The 20340-nt window shown below is 42.4% G+C and overlaps 1 protein-coding gene across 2 annotated transcripts in view; it reads right to left on the minus strand.

Moving 5' to 3' along the window:
• The window catches only part of BRF1 (BRF1 general transcription factor IIIB subunit), a 1205829-nt gene that overhangs the window by 24802 nt on the left and 1160687 nt on the right, over positions 1-20340 (minus strand). For both annotated transcript variants that reach the window (XM_086937923.1, XM_086937924.1), the window contains exon 17: positions 944-1106. In XM_086937923.1, the coding sequence (XP_086794049.1) occupies positions 944-1106 (163 nt within the window). The remainder of the gene's footprint in view (positions 1-943; positions 1107-20340) is intronic.

A 20340-nucleotide genomic window follows, 5' to 3' on the forward strand; every position in this document is an offset into this window, starting at 1 on the left:
ATTAAAGAAAATGAAAGACTGGATGCTGGAGGTGTCTTGCTGTTCCCTGCTTTCAGAAAAAGGTGTTAGAGTGGCAGTTTGCACATTGTTTTAGACCTTTTAAAAAAGAGCTCACAGAGTCCCACATAAAGAGCTTTATCTGTTAGTAAGAGATGTATAAAGAGGTAGAACATTATGAATTCAGTGATGTAGTGTTGTCCAGACCAAATTATAACCCTTTTCCGATAAAGGTTAACAGCCAATTGCAAGTTTCGATGCTGTCAGGCCTCCGGGTACACTGTTGGAATAAGGCTTACTAAAACTAGATTGCTCATTTCATAGAACACCTTTGTCTTTCCGAGTCAACTGTCTTTGCTGACCCAGATTTAGTATCAAAGCCAAGTTTAAATATGGTAGGAGGCGGTTCTGGTTATAGAAAGGTATTTATATCTTCCTTATCAACAACAACTGCTAGTGGCACCTCTTAACTTGTACTCCAAAGAGAACTCTATCAAGGTCAGAGTAAAGTTCAATGACAATCGGGTCACTTTCCAACCTCTGGCAAAACATTCCGCATCTGTAAAGTATATTTTTTTCTATTTTCCAGGGCTGAACAGTATGCGCAAAACAAAGCACTGGTAAACCCAAAAGTTGAACCCATTGGCTTTGCTAATGTTTGCTAAAAGTAGGCTCTCAACAATATTATGCCTTTGTTGTCTGGAACCACGTCAAAACGCCCAAGTTGTTTCCACTATGGGGTAATGTATGCCATGTGCAACTTCTTTTTCAAAACGTTAAGTAATAACTAGCACTCTGTATTTCTTTTTTGGGAATTAAAAGATAAAAGGAAAAACACATATTTAATATGACAGCCAGCAATGGTGTGTTCATGAAAGTCAAGGATGTTACATAGGATTTATACCATAATGGTGGGAGAGGCTCGGAAAACAACTCTACAACTTACCAGCTCCCCCCATCAACTGAAGTGCGCTCATGCAGTGCTCATCTTCCTCCTCTTCTTCTTCTTCGACGTCATCTTCATGGCTGTATGCTACTGGGCCACTCTCCACAACTACATTAGTAGGCTTTGCATCTTCTGGAGTTGCTGGCTTGGAGTTTGGCGCATCCTGGAAACATTTGACACATTGCATGATCTATGCTCCAAGCTTGATGATCTTTTAAGCTTTTACACTGTTACATCACGAAAAACAATCAACTGAAAGGGAGAGACACATTACATCATACATTGGCTTGAGTACCGACAACACAGCGCCTTGACTTGGGTGTGTGTATGAATGTACAGATATTTGTATAGCATTGACCTAGCTCATTCAAAATCATTTGTAATAAGGTAGGAGACATGTAGGTTCCTACTGAGAATGGTGGCAGTGCTCTCTGAAGAGGTGGGCTTCAATTTCTTTCACAATAGTTACTGGGTTAGAGCAGTAATTCAGGGGTTTCTACGCGGAATAGACCCATGTCAGATAGTCTGAATATCCACACATAATAAACGTGCACACTTGAGTCTAAATGGATCTCATTTACATTTGCAATGATTATCCTGAAGATATTGGATCAATCCGGTCCCTCTGGACCTGCGTTGAACACCCTAGATGTAATACCAGGTACACACCTGCTATTGACAATTGGAAACAAATAAATATTCTGAACACTTAGTATGTCAATAGGATCTTTCTGTAATACTTTTGCTTCAAACACACTTGACAAAGGCTTTTTTCCCTTGGCCATAAATGCGAGATCTCCTCCCACAATGAGTTTCGATTGTGTTTAAGCATGAAAATGATGAAAATAGAGCACTCCTCGCCATATCACAAACCACGTAGGTACATCAAAACAGTTAACTAGGTACGGTACTGTCGGGTTTTGAATTAAGTGCATGATAACTTGATCTCAAAACAGACCAAGACTTGCATTCTGAAGAAACACAGACAGGGACCTCTTATTTCTAATAGACCATAAAATGCAAAATGTAACACATGGGTGTGCCATCTTAGCCTAGTGTGACGCTTAGGTCTTCATGGAATAAGAGCAATTCTCTTAGCCCAGGGTTCCACAAGAAATGACTCATAACGGTGTGAAAACTGAGGAAGATCACAGCATTGAATACAGTAAACTGCAAATGATTTTCAACCCAGCTTTGTTAACAGCACACACGTTTGAAGGATTCTGTCAATCTAACAATGGCATGCAGAAGAGTGGTCAGAATCAGATTGATCCATTTACACAAGATTCAGCTAGCATACACCTTAATCATATTCAGAGCCTGCATGCTTACTTTTTCTGCATACTAAGACTCCCCAAAGGAAGGCAAGAAATAATTGCAAGGAAAACTCTGCTGAAATCATGGAAAAAAACACCCCAACAACATTCCTCTGGCCGTTGCTGGAAGGCTTATTGAACATTAGATTGTTGAGAACTGTTATGCACCAAACACAACCTCTTTACACCTCACTTCCAAAATAAAACGGAAGGTTAGTGAACATACTTTAGGTCTGTGGACTTTGGATTATACCAATACCGGATTTTTTAAAACAAATAAACAGTTACAATACAAGTCCTTAACCTTGTTATCATTCATGGTGATCCTCTACTTCTACACCCTCAAGGGATAACTTGCTTTGCATCCATTCTTTAAATGCAAGGACAACAATTTGCTACACCAGTCACTTCAGTCCCATAACCTTTTAATGAAACCTAAGTGAGGGAGCAACTTGTATTTTATAGTTCACATCCCTTTGCATAAGCTGCTATACTTTAAAGTAGCAGAGGTAAACAGTTCAACATACATCTTTCGTCATTGATTCTCCAACCTCTTAATGTAATCAAAACCCCATATTTTCTTGTGTGCTGAGTTCTCACTTAAGACTTTCCCATAACCATGACCACTTTTCACCTGATTTCCTTTCAAAAATGTTGTATTTATTGACACAGTTTCTTTAGAGGCCTTAACACTGAACAAATCTGATCAATCTTATCTCTGTTATTTTCCCAAGGTTGGATTTTAACCTCCAGAGACTGACTATCTTAGTAGTGTATGATCTAATACATTTTTCAGTCAAATCTTGACAGCGGAAGCTTTACTGTGCAAACACTTGGAGACTGAAACAAAGCCAATTCTGGAGAACGCCTTACTGAATTGTGAAGCAATGTGAAATTCCTGGAAGTAGGGTGAACCAGACCCCCAAACACTCACTAGGCTCTGTGATGTTGCTAACCTTAACACCCAAATTCATGTTTATATGTTATGCTTAATATTTTTTATGATGATCTGACTTGTGTGTACCTCCTTTTTAATTTGATTCTGAAAAGATATAGTAATCACTGACACTGGTATTTGAGTATTCAAGTTTCAAAAGAAGCCATCAACCATCTAAGTGTACTTTTTTCAGCAGTATCTTGGCATTCATGGATTGGAATACATACTAGTCTAGATTTTGATTTATAGCAACTGTGACTTTTACAGACTCACCCAGCCTTTCCTCATGTTCGTTTCTAGCGTTCTGAGAAAAGTTTAAAGTATTTTCCGCTTCATTGGACTACCAAGAAAATCGAAAATGCAAGTTGTAACTGTCAGTAAATTTGTTAACTTATGTAGGCTACAGTTGCCAAAAGAAATCAAAACCAGGAGATCCAGTTGCAGTGTAAAGTAGTATCAAAAAAGATTTTTTTTCTCTTAAAACCACTCGCTACAGCGTTTAACAGTGACAAATATTAGTACAATACAAAACCTCACAATGTTCAAACATTCAAATACCCCAATACAAAACCACACGACCCTTTTAAAAACAACTCCCCATTTAGACGATAGAAAACATTGAAATTCTGGTGAGCAATGCCCCCACAATTAAATCACTTCTAGCACACTGAGCCAAATCTAACCCTTCTCTTAATTGTTTCTATATGCCTCAGCAGTGGATCGTAGTTGCCATTTGCTTGGATTTTCACCTAAAATGATAGGCATATTATTAGTATCTCTCCTCCACCCAAAGACCAATACTCACTACCTAAGAAGCCAGTTTTAATGTAGAAGTGTGTGAAATTCGCACAATTTGCATTACACTAATTTTGCCACAAAAATTACACGTAATGCAAAAAACGCTTACCACTATATTTTAGCACTAAATGCGTCTTCATGTCCATTTAGAGTATTATGTGCTAAGAAAATAATAATAGCGCAAGTGCCGCAAAACAGCTGTTCCTGTACTCCTGCGCTATTATTTTGCACATGGAGTCATTTCGGTAATTTCAGCACGAAATTACGTGATTTTAAGCCAGCATAACGGAAATTTCCCTTCGTCAAACTTTATTGAAACCTACTGACAACACCACTTTTAAAAAAAGGTGAGTTAAACAATTATTTATTAATTCCACAACTCGAGTAATTTTTCTTTGTAGCTGAAGAAAGTGTTTGCTCTTGCTCCCAAAACTTGAAATAACCATTGTGAAGTGTCTTCTCTGTCCTTCGCATTGACTATGCGGTTAGTTTCGAGAGGCAACAGGGTACAGGAAGGGAGTGTTTCTCTCCCAGCTCTTAACTAACTGCCGCATGCCTTCCCCATTTTAAAAATTAAAGTTGATGAGAAAGGCTTTTACCGAAGGGATTTTTGGTGATGTACCGCTGATTATAAAAAATAACCACAGAAATTATTAACATAAAAGACTTAGAAGAGGAACGGTTCTGTTTCTTTCAGAATACTGACTTCAGTAAAGTTGACACTACTTATTTTTTTCCAGAAGTAACCCTTACTTATTGATGTCTCGGATCAGTTTTGTTCACACAAGCTGTTAAGTGTCTAGGAAAAAGAATCCAACTTGGTGACAATAGGTGCTCTAAGAAATTAAACATGACTAAGTTTTTGGGACTTTCATTACATTATTTACTGCAGGATGGTAAATTTGTTATACCCATTTAACTAATTGAATATCAAAGTACTGACCTAGCCATGTGCGGACAATGTGTGAAATTCATCTTTACCCTATATGTGGAAATTGTAAATGGCTTTCCCAAACGTCACATTCAGAGTATTTCATATTTATAGCATGAGGTCTGCGTTTATCTTATTCTAATAAAGTTTCTGCCACAGCCTCAAAAGCACGTGGGGATAAGGATGCATAAAGATAATGAACCTAGAGCTTAAGGAAACGATATAAAGTGAAACCAGCCTCTCCATGTACGTCAAAATATGGTGACAAAGTCTTGGAACATTACCAACAAAGCCCTGACAAGCCTGCAGTGGTGAAGATATAGCCAGGTCTTGGCTGCTTAATCAGAAGCACCGCCTGGCCTCCTATTTGGTAGCTAGGCCAATCTCAGAAACATCACAGTTCTAATGATCTAGCCCTTAGGGATACCAACTCATGAACTCAGAAATGCTGGCTGGGGTTAGAGTCCTCCACCACCTTTTATATGTTAAGACATCCTGTCACAGTAGGTGTTTGACTAGACTAGAGGATATCAATGAGATGTGGAGATCTGTGAAAAGGAACTGGTGAGGGCATGTTAGAGCAATTAAAATTACCTTCTCCAACTTATTACTGTACTCTTTCTGAAGCAATTGCGTGATGATGAAACACGTTTTTATGTAAGCCTATTTTTAAGGGCTGCTGTACGCTCTAGACACTCAATGCACCCCTACTAAGGTTTTTTTTTAACTTATAATGTGTTTTTTTAATTCACAAGGGTTAAAATTAGATTAATTTACTGTTTTAGTTAAGTAGGCCTTATAGACGTTATACGCAGGCTATTATGAATTATTATAGTTGCATACGTACGAGTAGTTTTATGATTGGTCTCTGGTTTTATATTGGTTCATTGTTTTTATGTCATACTTTTATGGCTGCATGCCAGCCAAATAAAGCAGGCTTGATTGATAAGAACAGAGCAAATGGAAATAGCACAAGAATATTACCTTTAGTCTCATGCCTTATTTGAGCACCGTCACACAGTAATTTGTACCAAATCTCAAAAGGACAGTATAAAAAGGTGGCAACCACCAACTTTGTCCTCTAGTTCAACTATTGGGGAGAGGATGTAGCCTTGCGGCTAGAGCAGTCGACGTCGAAGCTGGGGAACCAGGTTCGAGTCTCCGCAGCGACGCTCAACATCCTGTGATTCTGGGCACATCACAATCTCCACGTGCCTAACAAGTAATTTATGTGTCCTTGTGTAACAAACCTGGTGCTATGTAAAGCGCTCTGATACCCAGGTCAGGTCAAAAAAGTCTTTATTCGATATTTCATCATAAAAGACCTACTACACAAATCAACCATAAAAACAATTCAGCCCATAAAACGACCAGTTGGAATGGGTACATTACCCTACAGTGCAGATCGCAGATATGATTAAGATTGTGTACTATGGTTAAAACAATAAATTAATATGCATTAAGAACAACTATAAATAGCATTAAATCACAATATACAAGACTTCATTTACAGTAAAAAACCCGTATAAAAACATTTTATTTCAGCCAAGATCGAATAACTTCTCGCGGCCCCCGCTTCGCGGGGGCCGCTCGTTACAGAGAAGTTCTTGCTGCCGTGTTTTCCCTGCCTCGCTACAGGAGTAGCTGAGAGACTGCTAAATCTGGTGCTGGACTTGTTGGAGGGCTGTGGTTGACGTGTGGCCGCAGAGGAGGGAGAGGCGCCGGCCCCGGGACTGCGAGGACCAGCAGCCAACACCTGTAGCTGGTTCCTCTTCCCGCGTGAGCCACGCCCCCAGCCAAGACCGAATAACTTCTCGCGGCCCCCGCTTCGCGGGAGCCGCTCGTTACAGAGAAGTTCTTGCTCCTGTGTTTTCCCTGCCTCGCAACAGCAGTAGCTGAGAGACTGCTAAATCTGGTGCTGGACTTGTTGGAGGGCTGTGGTTGACGTGTGGCCGCAGAGGAGGGAGAGGCGCCGGCCCCGGGACTGCAAGGACCAGCAGCCAACGCCTGTAGCTGGTTCCTCTTCCCGCGTGAGCCGCGCCCCCTCCCAGTGCCACGCCCCCACAATACCAAATACCACTTAAACAAACCCTGTAACGAGCATCGCGGGACGCGCGCGGGTCGGAGCACGGGGCGAAGCCCGGGCAAAGGGCGGGCCGTCTTATGTACATTGTGTTACTTGTAAATCATAATAACATTGTTTTTATTGCTTTTAAAGTTTTTAATTTTAGAATGTAACCCTGCTCAAGGGAGGTATATAATAAATTGCTCTATTTTTATATACACTTTAGCCTAATTTGTTCCTTTTTGCACTACCCACTACCATGAATGTTTAAATACTGCATAGAAACCCCAGTCTTTCCTGAGAGTTCATCTAAAAATCCTGATATTACACTGTCCATACAGAGCAAATCTATTGGTCAAAACGGATTGACCAAATTGGCATTCTAACATTTCTAGAAGAAAAAAAGAAGAAAGCACAGGCTGATGCCACATCAAGACCGCAAATATCTGAAGAGAATAAGGAAAACAACATTGACTCTACAAATTATTCCAAAAACATTGTGCTTACTACCAAATGCGACATCAGTACTCAAACATCTGACATAATTACACTAGAAAACTCAGATAATAAAATCAGAAAAAAGCAAAAGGACGTTAAAATATACTCCCTCAAGAAACTATTTAAAGAAGAACCCTCACATAACATCAAACAGTTTCCAATCTTTTCAGTTCCAAACAAAACAAACTCGCAAAATACTAGGATTGTTAAGCAAGAACAAAGTAATTCTATTAAACCCTCGCCTGACGAAGACGGTGGAGAGAAGTTTCCTGAAATAAAAAGTACTCAAGGAAAAAAGGAGAAATATAAAAGAAGGAAGCCGTTAAGAAGAATAAACAAAAAGAAATCTCGTAAGCTGAAGTTTAAAAACATAAGTACTCCTCAAAAAGTTCAAGAGGGTCAGGATGACATCATAACTCCAAAAATCTCTATTCCGGAGGCAACAAGTGTCACTGAAAATATTCAATCAGTAAAGGCATTGAATCATAGAGCAAACGATTTTATACCCGCCTTATGTACTGAAAGAATTAATCAAACTAATAAGAGACTCGGAGACAAACATATTAATGTGGCTCCCAGCGGACAAAACATCTCATCTAAGTATCTGCTCTTTGAAGAGCTCTTTCCCACTGATAATATTCCTTTAAATCGAGGAAGGATAATTAACCTCTTACAGCAAATATCTCCTTTACATTCGTTAACAAGTAAAGAAATAGACCTTGTGAATTTTCCTATGAGAGAACTGTAAAATAGTGGAGGTTTCATTCTGGTCTTCAGTACTTCCTGGGATCATTCTAAACGAAAAAGAAATACTGCACAAATGTGGTTACGATGTTATCGAAAGAGTCCAAGCAAAGAAAAGACACTCTAATAAAATGACCACTGGTCTCTTTGACACAAATATGGATATGCCAAACGGAAATTGGTATGAAAAGAAACTCACCCCAGATGATTTACGATCAACACACACATGGAATAACACGTTGAAAATCCACGTGAACAAAGGTGAAAGAAAAGTTTGGAACCATGACCCAGAACTAACAACGGACAAGAAATCAATAAAGTCCTGGGCATGGGTTTCGGAGATTTTAAACAGCAACAAAACATCTGGCAAGACACAGCATGCTGTTTAACAATGGTTTATCGATCACCTCATGGAACATGGCCGGAAAAACTATAAGTAAAATGAATGAAGCTATAAAAAATCAGCCTGATATCCTGGCTCTGCAGGAAACCTGGACAACAAAATCTTTTGTTCAGAAGGGCTACTACGTTTATGACATTCCAGCTAAAGCTACAAATCGGGGCCATGCAAAGGGCGGACTAGCAATCTTGTTAAACGAGGATTACTTATGGAACCAAGAAGTTGTCCAATCTAACTCTGAGAACTTCCAATGCATTCAAGTTTCGCTGAAAACAAATAATCTTGATCCTAAAAAGACTTTTCTAATGTTTAATATATACGCTCCTCCAGGTGCCAATCAAGATTCCACTTTTGTAGACATTATGGAAGCTATCACTAAGATAATTGAAGATAGAGCAAATACGTCATACTTAATAATGGGGGATCTGAATGGTAGAATTTCAAACGCTGAGATCAGAAAATGGGCAAAACCATATGAGGAAGAAAAACTAGAATTTCCTATACCAAAATTTCCTAAGGGTAAAACGTCTGATAAGAGAGGAAAATTGTTGTTAACGTATCTGCCAAACTTAAATGGGACAATCCTGAACGGCAACGTGGAAGGAGACATCCCGGCCTCTTGCACAAGACGAGGAAACGGGTCCCAATCAATAATGGATTGGAATTAGTGGAGACAGTATTGCATATGAGTATCAATTTCTCGGATGAAAGTGATCACGCTCTCTGCACTTAAAAACCGATTGGTGGGCTCATTCTTCCTCGACGAATTATTATATCATGTTCAGTAATAGCACTATTGCTGTTAACAAGAAACAGCGACGGATATTCTGGAACTCTACGACCCTGAATAACATCAATGCAATGATTACATCTTCTCAACTCTTAACTCATACTTATTTTTCTAACCAGATTACAAATTTTGAATATATCATCAATGAACTTAAGAATGCTCTTACAGATATGTTAAAACAAAAAACTACCAGAACTAATAAGAAGCCAAAAACAGTATAATCAGGAAAACGCTCAATAAACTGATTCGAGCACAATATCTGAAATGTTCTCCCTCAAATCAGCTAGATATCAACAAATTAAAAAATCAATTGAGAAGAGAGAAATATAGTCATAAAACATAAATGCAAGATAATAATTGGGTAGATATCCAAACTGCTGCAAAAAACCATAATCAACGAAAGTACTGGTCTCTAATTGCAAAAATAACAGGAACTAAAAAGAAACTACACGCTATACCAGTATCACCTCAAGAATGGGAAAATTACCTGACAGAGTTATATAAGGAAAATTTAACTCAATCTGACAGAAACGATATAAATATTAATACAGAAACGCCCTCTTCACTGATAGCAGATACCACAGCAATCTCCATTGAACTGCATATCAGAAACGCAAGAGGCACTGCAGCGTCAGGCCCAGATCAAATTCCAATTAAGGTCTTACAAGCAAATCCAAAGGAGTGGAGCCAGATGTTACTACCCCTTTTTAACTTTATTTTCAAATCTGGAAGAATACCCAAGTCGTGGCAGGGGAGTATTATAATTCCTATTTACAAAAAGGGTAGTAAAACTGCTGCCTGTAACTATCGTCAAATAGCTCTGATGGACGCCACAGGAAAAATATTTGCTGCGGAGGTACTAGATAGACTGAAAGACTGGGCGTTTTCGCAAAGATTAATACCTATGCACCAAGCAGGTTTTCGACCGAATCATTCTGTAACGGATAACATCTCCATACTCCAGACCATCTTAGACAAATATACTGTAGGAAAATCACAGCAAGTGTATGCTGCATTCATTGACTATTCTACGGCTTTTGATCGCGTAGATAGACCTACACTTTGGAGAAAGCTAAGGAGTATGGGAATCCCTGAATATCTGCTGCAGGTTATAATTAATCTTCACACCAATACTTGGTCCCAGGTGCAAATGGGTAGCGAAAAAGGCTTATCTAAGCAAATCAATACGGCCAACGGTCTTAAACAAGGATGCCTCTTAGCGCCGATGTTATTTTCACTTTATCTCAGCGATCTACCGAGCCATTTACAACAAAGTTCAAGTTTACCTCCTAAGATTGCTTCACAAAGTGTGCATGCTCTGTTATACGCAGACGACATAGTAATGTTGGATCTAACACCCTTCGGTTTACAAAAGCTCCTAGATATCTTAAATGAGTATTCTAAATCTAACTTCTTAATCCCAAACTTAACAAAAACTAAAGTGGTAGCTTTTTCATGTAAGAAACAAAGTGTAAAATACAGCTGGAAGCTTGATGGGGTAAAAATTGAAGAAGTAGATGAATATACTTACCTTGGCAGGATTTTTACAAAGAACTTACATAACTCAAAACAGATAAACAACTTACAAAGAAAATCAGAAATACATGCCGGGGCACTCTCTAAACTATACTCTGCCACAGGAAATAGACACTTTTCTACTTTGATGAAAGTGTATAGAGTAAAAATTCCACCGGTTCTATCTTATGCTACTGAACATATTCCAATGAAACAATGGTCTTACATGGATCTAAACGAAGGAAAGATTTTGAAAAAAATCCTCAAGGTTTCCAAATCCATACCAGTTCAAGCACTTAGGCTCGAATTTTCTTTAACAAGCACCTACGCTACAGCCGTTGCCAACGTCATAAGATGGGCTTATTATATTCTGCATGCCAAGGAAGGGACATTGCGCTCTTTGTTAAAGATCGAGACCTTTGAAACAAAAGCTACAAATTATATTTTTTATAGGAATATGATAGCAGCATTTAAAATTGCTAATCTCAGTAAAGATATCTTGCTCACCTGGTCCACCTCTCAGCTGAAGCTCTTTCTAAAATGTTTCACTCCAAGATTGAGCTTCGACCTTGATTGTGCTCATTGTAATAAGCTAACTTCATACAAACTCTACGTTGAAACATTGGAATATAAGGTCGTTCAGCCATATGTTGGGTTCTTCCTCACCCATGGTGTAAGAAGGGCAATAACAATGTTGCGCCTAGGCATCCTACCACTGCAATCTTTTACTACAAGATGGTCAGCGGATGAATCTCCGAAATGTAACCTCTGTCATGGAGGAGATCAGGACATTGAGCATATGTTATTTGTCTGTCCTCATCCACATATAGTTGCAGCACGGTCTAGATTTCTTGATCCTATATATACTAAATGTTGAATTGTAAAAGTCAAAAATCTGCTACTTGTATGTAAACAACCACCCAATGAATGGGTATGTTACAATCTTTTTAGATTCCTAAAATCATTTTTAATATTATATTAATAATTGTGATTTCATTCTTGTAATTGTGTTATATTTGTGGTCCTCAGTTGAGTACCAAAACAAATAACAAGCATTGGAAATGCAATAGGTCTCGCAGCATTAGAGTTAGTGCTTTTAGAATTGTTTATGGGTATTTTTTGTAAATCTTTAGCATTTTTGTTTCCTGTAGCCAATGCTAAAGAATTACAAATAAAAAAAGCCATAAACAATTCTAAAAGCTCTAACTCAAATGCTCCGAGACCTATTGCACTGTGTGAGGGTGGGTGAGTGAGTGAGGGTGAGTGAGGGTGAGTGAGGGTGAGTGAGGGTGAGTGAGGGTGGGTGAGGGTGGGTGAGGGTGGGTGAGGGGTTGAGGGTGAGTGAGAGTGAGGGTGAGTGAGGGTGAGGGTGAGTGAGGTGTTGAGGGTGAGGGTGAGTGAGGGTGAGTGAGGTGTTGAGGGTGAGTGAGGGTGAGGGGTTTTGGGTGAGTGAGGGTGAGGGGGAGTAGTTGAGGCTGAGTGAGGGTGAGTGAGAGTGAGGGTGAGTGAGGGGTTGAGGGTGAGGGGTTGAGGGTGAGTGAGAGTGAGGGTGAGTGAGGGTGAGTGAGGGTGAGGGTGAGGTGTTGAGGGTGAGTGAGGTGGTGAGGGTGAGGTGTTGAGGGTGAGGGGTTTTGGGTGAGTGAGAGTAGTTGAGGCTGAGTGAGGGTGAGAGTGAGGGTGAGTGAGGGGTTGAGGGTGAGGGGTTGAGGGTGAGGGGTTGAGGGTGAGGGAGGGTGAGTGAGGTTGAGGGTGAGGGAGGGTGAGGGTGAGTGAGGGTGAGGGTGAGGGAGGGTGAGGGAGGGTGAGTGAGGGTGAGGGTGAGTGAGGGTGAGGGTGAGTGAGGTGTTGAGGGTGGGTGAGGGTGAGTAGTTGAGGCTGAGTGAGGGTGAGTGAGGGTGAGTGAGAGTGAGGGTGAGTGAGGGGTTGAGGGTGAGGGGTTGAGGGTGATGTATGTTTGCCACCAAACTCCCCAGGCCACTAACGCTTGGACGTCCCATGCAGCTTAAATGGTGCGAAGTGAGTTTACAAGCGCACGAGGCCAAGGTATTATGGGGCTTATTTAGAAGCCCCTTGCGCTGCCGGTGGGTCTCTTGTAATGTGTGGAAAGGTGACGAACCGGCGGCGCAAGAGGCTTGCACATAAGCCCCTCATGTATGTAATACATTCATCCCAGAATGCGTGTGCTCAAACACCGGCAGAGCAAAAGCAGCGCATTCCTTCTAATAGGGTGCATTGTTCCTGTTTGTTCCTGGTGTGCCTGATTAAAGGTGTGCCGTGGCGCAAAGTGGAACAGTGAACCCATTATGTAATACAGGCCAAGGTCGTTACACATCGGTAACTGGAAATGTGCAGTTTGTAGAGTAAACAAAAGTCTAGCTGCAATGGACAGCGTGAGAGCCAGAAATGAAGTTAGAAGCCCCTATGTCATGAACATAATATTCATTCTTCTTCTGTACATGCAATGTTTTCACAGGCAGACCAAATATATTAGCTATTTATGAGCAGCTCTGGGAACACATTGCAACATAGATTTTTTTGGAGCAACTCCAAATTCATTGTGGTAAAAACACGCTACTGCAACATTTTGCAGCAACATTGTTCAAGTTTTGTTTGTTGTGTCATATGGCAGTGTCAGAACTTCCTTATATATGCAACGTGTCAGTGAGGTATTTTTTTAAATCTTATTTAAATCTTATTAGCTTATTACATTTTTTAGTTGTGTTAAATGTTATTTTTCTTTACCTGCAATGTCTGCACCCAGCATTTCCTAACCACCTTTGATGTAAACTGGGAAGCCAGTACTTCCGGCCAGTACGTCAATAAAAACAATTCAAAAAACTGTACAATGGTTATTTGGGTACAGAGTGATACTGTGTGGGTGAGGTATATGTGGCACGACATGGTGATGATTTAGTCGTATAAAAGCAAATGAGAAAAATATGAATGAAGTTGGAGCCTTATGAGGTTGAATATCTTTTCAGCTTTTGATTTTTTTTTAAATAAATAAGTAACTCACGGAAAAGGTTTATGAGACATTCTTGGCACTGCAATATGACACAATAAAAACGGCAACAACGTTGTTGAAAGTGTAAAAACGGCAACAACGTTGTTGAAAGTGTTTGCGGTAGCATTTTCTTACTATGTGTTATTCCTGCTAAAAAAAAATGTATTCTAGTGTGCTGCCAGAAATATCAAAAAATAGCTAATACATTTAGACGGGTAGGGAGAGGCGGCAGGAAGGGGAGGGGGCGGAGCGGGTTAAATTAAACAAACGAGACGGAGGGAAGAGAGGGGAGGAGAAATGCGACACGGCGGGAAGGGGAGGGGGCGGAGCGGGTTAAATTAAAGAAACAAGACGGACGGAGGAGAGGGGAGGGGGGAGGAGAAATGCGACACGGCGGGAAGGGGAGGGGGCGGAGCGGGTAAAACAAGACGGACGGTCGGTGAGTGGGTCTAGGCATTTGTGTGCAGTTTCACCAGGGATGGTGTATTTAGAGTTGGGAGAGGGGGCTTTCAGACGTTCGAATCAGGCCTAGAGATACTCGCACGGGTCTCAAAGTAAGCTGAACCCCGTTGCAGCCCCTTTCCATGCCAATTAAAGTATTCCGGCGCTTCTATATTGTCTGTGTTTTATTGCATTGCTGTTTGCATGTTTAGTTGCCTGGTTTGTGGGTGCAGGGCAGGGCTATGGTCAAAGGCTTGTTTGAACAACACCGTTTTCATGGTAGTTACTTCCTGGATGTCAAGGGAAGATGTTTATTTTCCTCCCCTTGTCTGTTCATTGGCATATGGCCGTTTGTGGGATTGTGGTTTCTAGGAAGTAAGGAAGTGTACTTTGCCTTCTCACTATTGTAATATCGTCTATTGTGAATCGCTGATAGCATACCCGATGACGCTGCTGCCTCCTGTTGGATTTGCTGGTGTACTGCACAAAGATGTCGGCTTTCGTTTCTGCGCAGAGATGAAATACTTCAATGCACGTACAAAGTCTTCTTGTACATTGTCAAATTAAATTAAAAAACTCCTACACCCTCAAAATTCCATCAAAAGTAACAGACAGAAAAACGCCACAACATATTGTTACAACAGCACAGTAATGGGACAACACTACAAAGATGTATTTGCCCTTACTTATAAGTTTTCTTCTAGAAGAAGCATTATTGGCCAACAAAACGTATTCAAGACATTCACCTCTTGCAATTATTTGGTAACGGCACACAATAGTTTACCATTAGTTTGGGGAAGAGAGTGAGGAGAGACAAATGTTCATGCACTTGTGTCAAACGCAAAACGATGGATTTCTAAATGGCTCGGTCATAATAATCTTTTTCCTAAGTCAAAATGCGCTGGTGCTGTTGATGCAGACTTTCCACCGCACGGCAATCTTAAAATCACATGAGAAATACCAGGACCTTTCACACCAACGACACAACGAATATTTGAGCAAACTTTGAAGAAAGAGATGATGCCGCTAGCACTGTCTGCCCACGCCTGAATAACCCTAGATTTTGAGAAAAGCGTAAGCGCATGTGACAAGCGCAGAACAGCCAAGGCCGCGGCCAACCTACATTAATATAGTTGAAAAGTAACCCTCCCTGGCAATTAATAATGCACAACTTCCAGCCAGCAAATGCGTTGATCCTGATGCCGCAATCTAATTCGTAACTACAGTCCAAAGGGGCTGGTCATCGAGATGAAAAGTGACAGAAGGTGGAGTAGCTTACAGGCAACATGGTGAGTGTCGGGAAGAGAAGGAAGCAGAAATCACTGCCTGCTGCTCAGGGAAGAATCCATGTTGGCCGGAGCAGGGGGCGGAGCAGGGAGAGCGGGCTTTGTAATGTAATTGACACGGCCGGCCGGTCGTGAAACTGAAAGCATGGCCGGCCGGCCGTGAAAGCCTTTGATGCGGCAGGGGGAAATGCGAGACGGCGGGGAGGGGGCGGAGCGGGTAAACATAGACGGACGTGCACGCGCTTTTAAGCTCAATGCGCATGCGCATTGAGCTTAAAAGTCACGGGCACTGCAAGGAATCGCCACGATTCCTTGCAGTGTGGATAAAGAGTAGATAAGTCCCAATACTCTCGCCTTGCTCGATGCGCATGCGCATCGACAGGCGAGACCTAAAAACGTATTTGATTTGATTTGAAGTCTTGGTGAGGTGCCTTCATTGGCGAGGTCATCCATTCTAGTCCCATTCTGAGAAACAGTAATTAAGGATTAATAAAATAAAATCTCACTCCTTATGGGAGACTGACACCCACTTTCAGTTCACAGAGACAGGTTGTGTGTCTGCAATCAGGTACAACATACCTGCAAGGTTGTACAACATTGAGAGAGTACACTAATGTGCCTATAATGTGCTCAGGATGAGCGGGGGAAGTAGCTGGAAACTGTGGCAAACAGGGAAATGCTTACTCACAGAGACGACTGGAGAACTCTAACCAATCAATAGGTCACTACCCTTCTGGGTCACAGTAGATGGAGGCAGCACAAACAGAATATGTTGCAATCAGTTCCCTGCCTGGCAATGAGTCAAGAAGTTGCACTGGTTCTTATAAGTTTACACCTGAGCCCCCCCTCTGTCAGCTCCATATTTTTAGTGACCTCTTTTTACTCCATCTCTACCCTTAATTTCTGCCTCTTAATTGCTGTTCCTCCTCACACAAAGGCTTTCTTACTTTATCCTTGTTGACATGTTATTCAGTCCTGCAGGTTCTCCTTCTTTAGGTGCCAATTTTTTCAAGGGCGAAATAAAGTTTCCAGGTTCTCATTATATTCAAAGCTGTAAGCCTGACACAGACCTATAAGTGACCATTGCATGTTGCTCCGAACATTGCATGTTCTGCCTGTTTTAGGCCTTGCTGGGGTCCCTTTGCTCTGGTGGAAGGGGAAGGTGCACCTTCTGAAAGAGTTACCTTTCTAGGTGCCCCATTGAGGAAACAGGACAAAAACACAATATAAAATATAGCCAAGGAGCACTAAGCAAGATCATTCTCACTGTAACGAATAGCCAAGATACAAGATCAACTACACAGTTAGGCTAACATGAAACCACTTATCTCAAATTTGAACCATTTGAATCAAGGTGAGGCCACTGTAAAGGATGGCTGCCAAAATGAACCCTGAATAACAGGGGCCAGATGAAGATAAGGAAAATACACACAAATTACCATCAAATATCTCAGAGTCAATAAGAATGCATTTACTCAAAAAGCGGAAAACCCCCAAAACAATGCATGCCATTCTCTCTTAAGAAGGGCAGACTGAAAAGTCAATGGAGATTCCTAGAACTCCACCAAATATATCTTGCACCCATGAAGCGGGACAACCAGTATCACCCCTAACCTTTTCCTTCGGTGAGGTAACATGGGTGCCAGAATGCAGGCTCATCATAAGGCATCTCCGCCCATCTTTTAAAAAACTTGAGTGTGTTTTCATAGTATGAACGATCAAGTGCACATAAGGCCAACCAGGATGAGAGAGGCAAATACATGCATCTCTCCAGTCAGCTACTGGACACCAAAACGAACTTAATTAAGATGCCTTCTCCCAAACACCAAGCTGCTTGCTGAAGCAGCTCACTTCCAGCCCCTTTCTGAACACCTGGACCTCGCCCCTTGACACCGGCAACAGGAGCAACAGACCACCGGGGGCAGTAACTTGACGACCGGCAGGGCTGCGAGCCATAGCAGGGACTCCGAGGACCAGGAGTCCCTGCGCGCCCCTTGGATCAGCTGGGCTGCTCTCCCTGCCGGCCCCGCCCGCCCGCTCCTGGAATTAAAAGTTTGCTGCACCTGGGAGCGTGTGCATTCTTCCAAACACCGCGCTGCTTGCTGAAGCAGCTCACTTCCAGCCTCTTTCTGAACACCTGGACCTCGCCGGACCCGCTACGCGGATCCCGCTTCGCCCCTTGACACCGGCAACAGGAGCAACAGACCACCGGGGGCAGTAACTTGACGACCGGCAGGGCTGCGAGCCATAGCAGGGACTCCGAGGACCAGGAGTCCCTGCGCGCCCCTTGGATCAGCTGGGCTGCTCTCCCTGCCGGCCCGCCCGCCCACTCCTGGAATTAAAAGTTTGCTGCACCTGGGAGCGTGTGCATTCTTCCAAACACCGCGCTGCTTGCTGAAGCAGCTCACTTCCAGCCCCTTTCTGAACACCTGGACCTCGCCGGACCCGCTACGCGGATCCCGCTTCGCCCCTTGACACCGGCAACAGGAGCAACAGACCACCGGGGGCAGTAACTTGACGACCGGCAGGGCTGCGAGCCATAGCAGGGACTCCGAGGACCAGGAGTCCCTGCGCGCCCCTTGAATCAGCTGGGCTGCTCTCCCTGCCGGCCCTGCCCACCCGCTAGTCGCTCTTGTAGGTATTTAAAGGTGGCACTGATCCCGCTGCGCTGGAGCGCGCGGGAGAGCGCCGGGAGAAGCCCGGGACAAGGGCGGGACCATCTAAGGCCATCATAGGCCAGAAGAGGCCGGGACGGACCACCCCCCCTGGCCGTGCAACTAAACGAGGTAAAAGAACCTGTGTTAATAAATTCCCAGTCCCTGTAGGTGCCTGCTGCTATTTACGCCATGTCTTCTAAGGGGGGCAGGAAAATTCCTACTTTGACAAGGGACATGGCTAAGGGGACGATGGTCCACTACTTAATCAAGACAACACCACCTACTGTCCAACAACCTGTAAGAATAGAACGAGAACGATTGTCTATTGACTGTTCCAATACTGTTTTTACTCCCCCACAGTCAGCCGCCGTATCACCAAATCTATCATTTCTGGAGGAACTTAATAGTCTATGCAAATCCAAGTATGCTGCTGTTAAGTCTACATCGGAGCATATTAATGCATCCTTTTGTCCTACAGTCATCACAAGCCCCCAGTCCAGTACATTATCTCCACCCTATGGAAATCTCCTAGGTACTTCCCTCTGCCCACCTGATACAGGTAACATGAACCCCATGATGTCTCTCCAGGACCCCTCTGGTAAAAGAAAACGACCAGTGGATAAACACACAGGCACCCAAGTAAAGCAGAAAAAACTGTCTGCACCCCCAACTTCACCAACCCTCTTGGCCCAGCTACAAACTATGATTAACTCTGTGATACACCCTTTAATAGAAAGAATGAACAATCTTGGGGATAGGATCGTGGCAATAGAGGAAATGACCAAGACAAACTTGCTACTCCTAAAAAGTATGGCAGGCCCCAATCATTTACATCCATCACGCGACACCGTAACCCCTTTATCAACTCCCCAAAGTAATATTCATCACCATCAACTTCGACAGGCAGTCCCAGGTATGCTAACTCCACCCATCGAGAAAGTTCCCGCCAAACTAATAACAACACATAGTTGTTCCCTTGAAACGGGGCCGAAAAAAATAACCATTCCACCCAAAGGGCCACTTCCCAACACAGGGAACATGCCACGAAAATCAAACCACATCCATTTACCACCGGAGGCTGCCCCGTTTGTGTGTGTCCTTTCTGGTGTGCCTGAGCTCACAAATGGAAAAACTGAAAGTCAACAGGAGCTAAAAAATAAGGCACTGTTTTGGTTAACAAAGAATAGACCCCTGCCCCCTGACATCGACGGTAGAATACATTGTGTTAGAAGGGTGGGATGGCTAGGTCCGCTTCGAAAAGAAAGATCTGGCGATCTGGTGCTGATAAGGTTTAAAAATAGCAATGTTGTCCCATACCTACAGACTTGGAAACCACAGATAGGAGATGGATCTATACACACCTGGGGACTATCTGATTTTTATCCCAGAGAATCACTTCACTGCCATACCAGATTAATGAAGAGAGTAACTTTTGGGTGGGCTAAAACGGCTCCGGGGTGAGGGGTATTCACATCTAGACTGACTTGATATACTATCGATTTGGTACCGGACTTCCTTTAAAGATTTTATCCTAAAATGTTATTTACTGTGATATGAATTGAAATGTAACAGTGTATATATTTTGCAATGTGCTTTTATGATTTTATACCTAAAATCGAATAAAGCTATTGATTCATTCATTCAAGATGCCTTACAGAAGGAAAGCTAGTCCACTGAACTCTTCCTGGACCGGTCTGTTAGGCTGAAACAGCAGAAATGTTAATAGTTTCATAAAATGTCATTTGTTTCAGAAGGGAAGATGCACAACCTTTTGTTTGCTGACAAAATGTCATGTTCCTTTGAGGACCGTCAATGTCTGTCACCTTCTTCTATGAAGTCCACCTGGAAGAGGGCTCTCTCAACTCAATATTGGAGACTGAAGCCCCTCCTTGCCAGGATATTTGGAAAAGAGCAGAAAAGGACATAGCATAGTGGTAAATGAATACAGTATACAAAATAGTTTTCCGCACTAGCACTTTCTTGAGAATTGCCACCCGAGCCCGCAAAATGATGGA

The sequence above is a fragment of the Lissotriton vulgaris genome, chromosome 9 (genome assembly GCF_964263255.1).
Source record: "Lissotriton vulgaris chromosome 9, aLisVul1.2, whole genome shotgun sequence".
NCBI lineage: Eukaryota > Metazoa > Chordata > Amphibia > Caudata > Salamandridae > Lissotriton > Lissotriton vulgaris.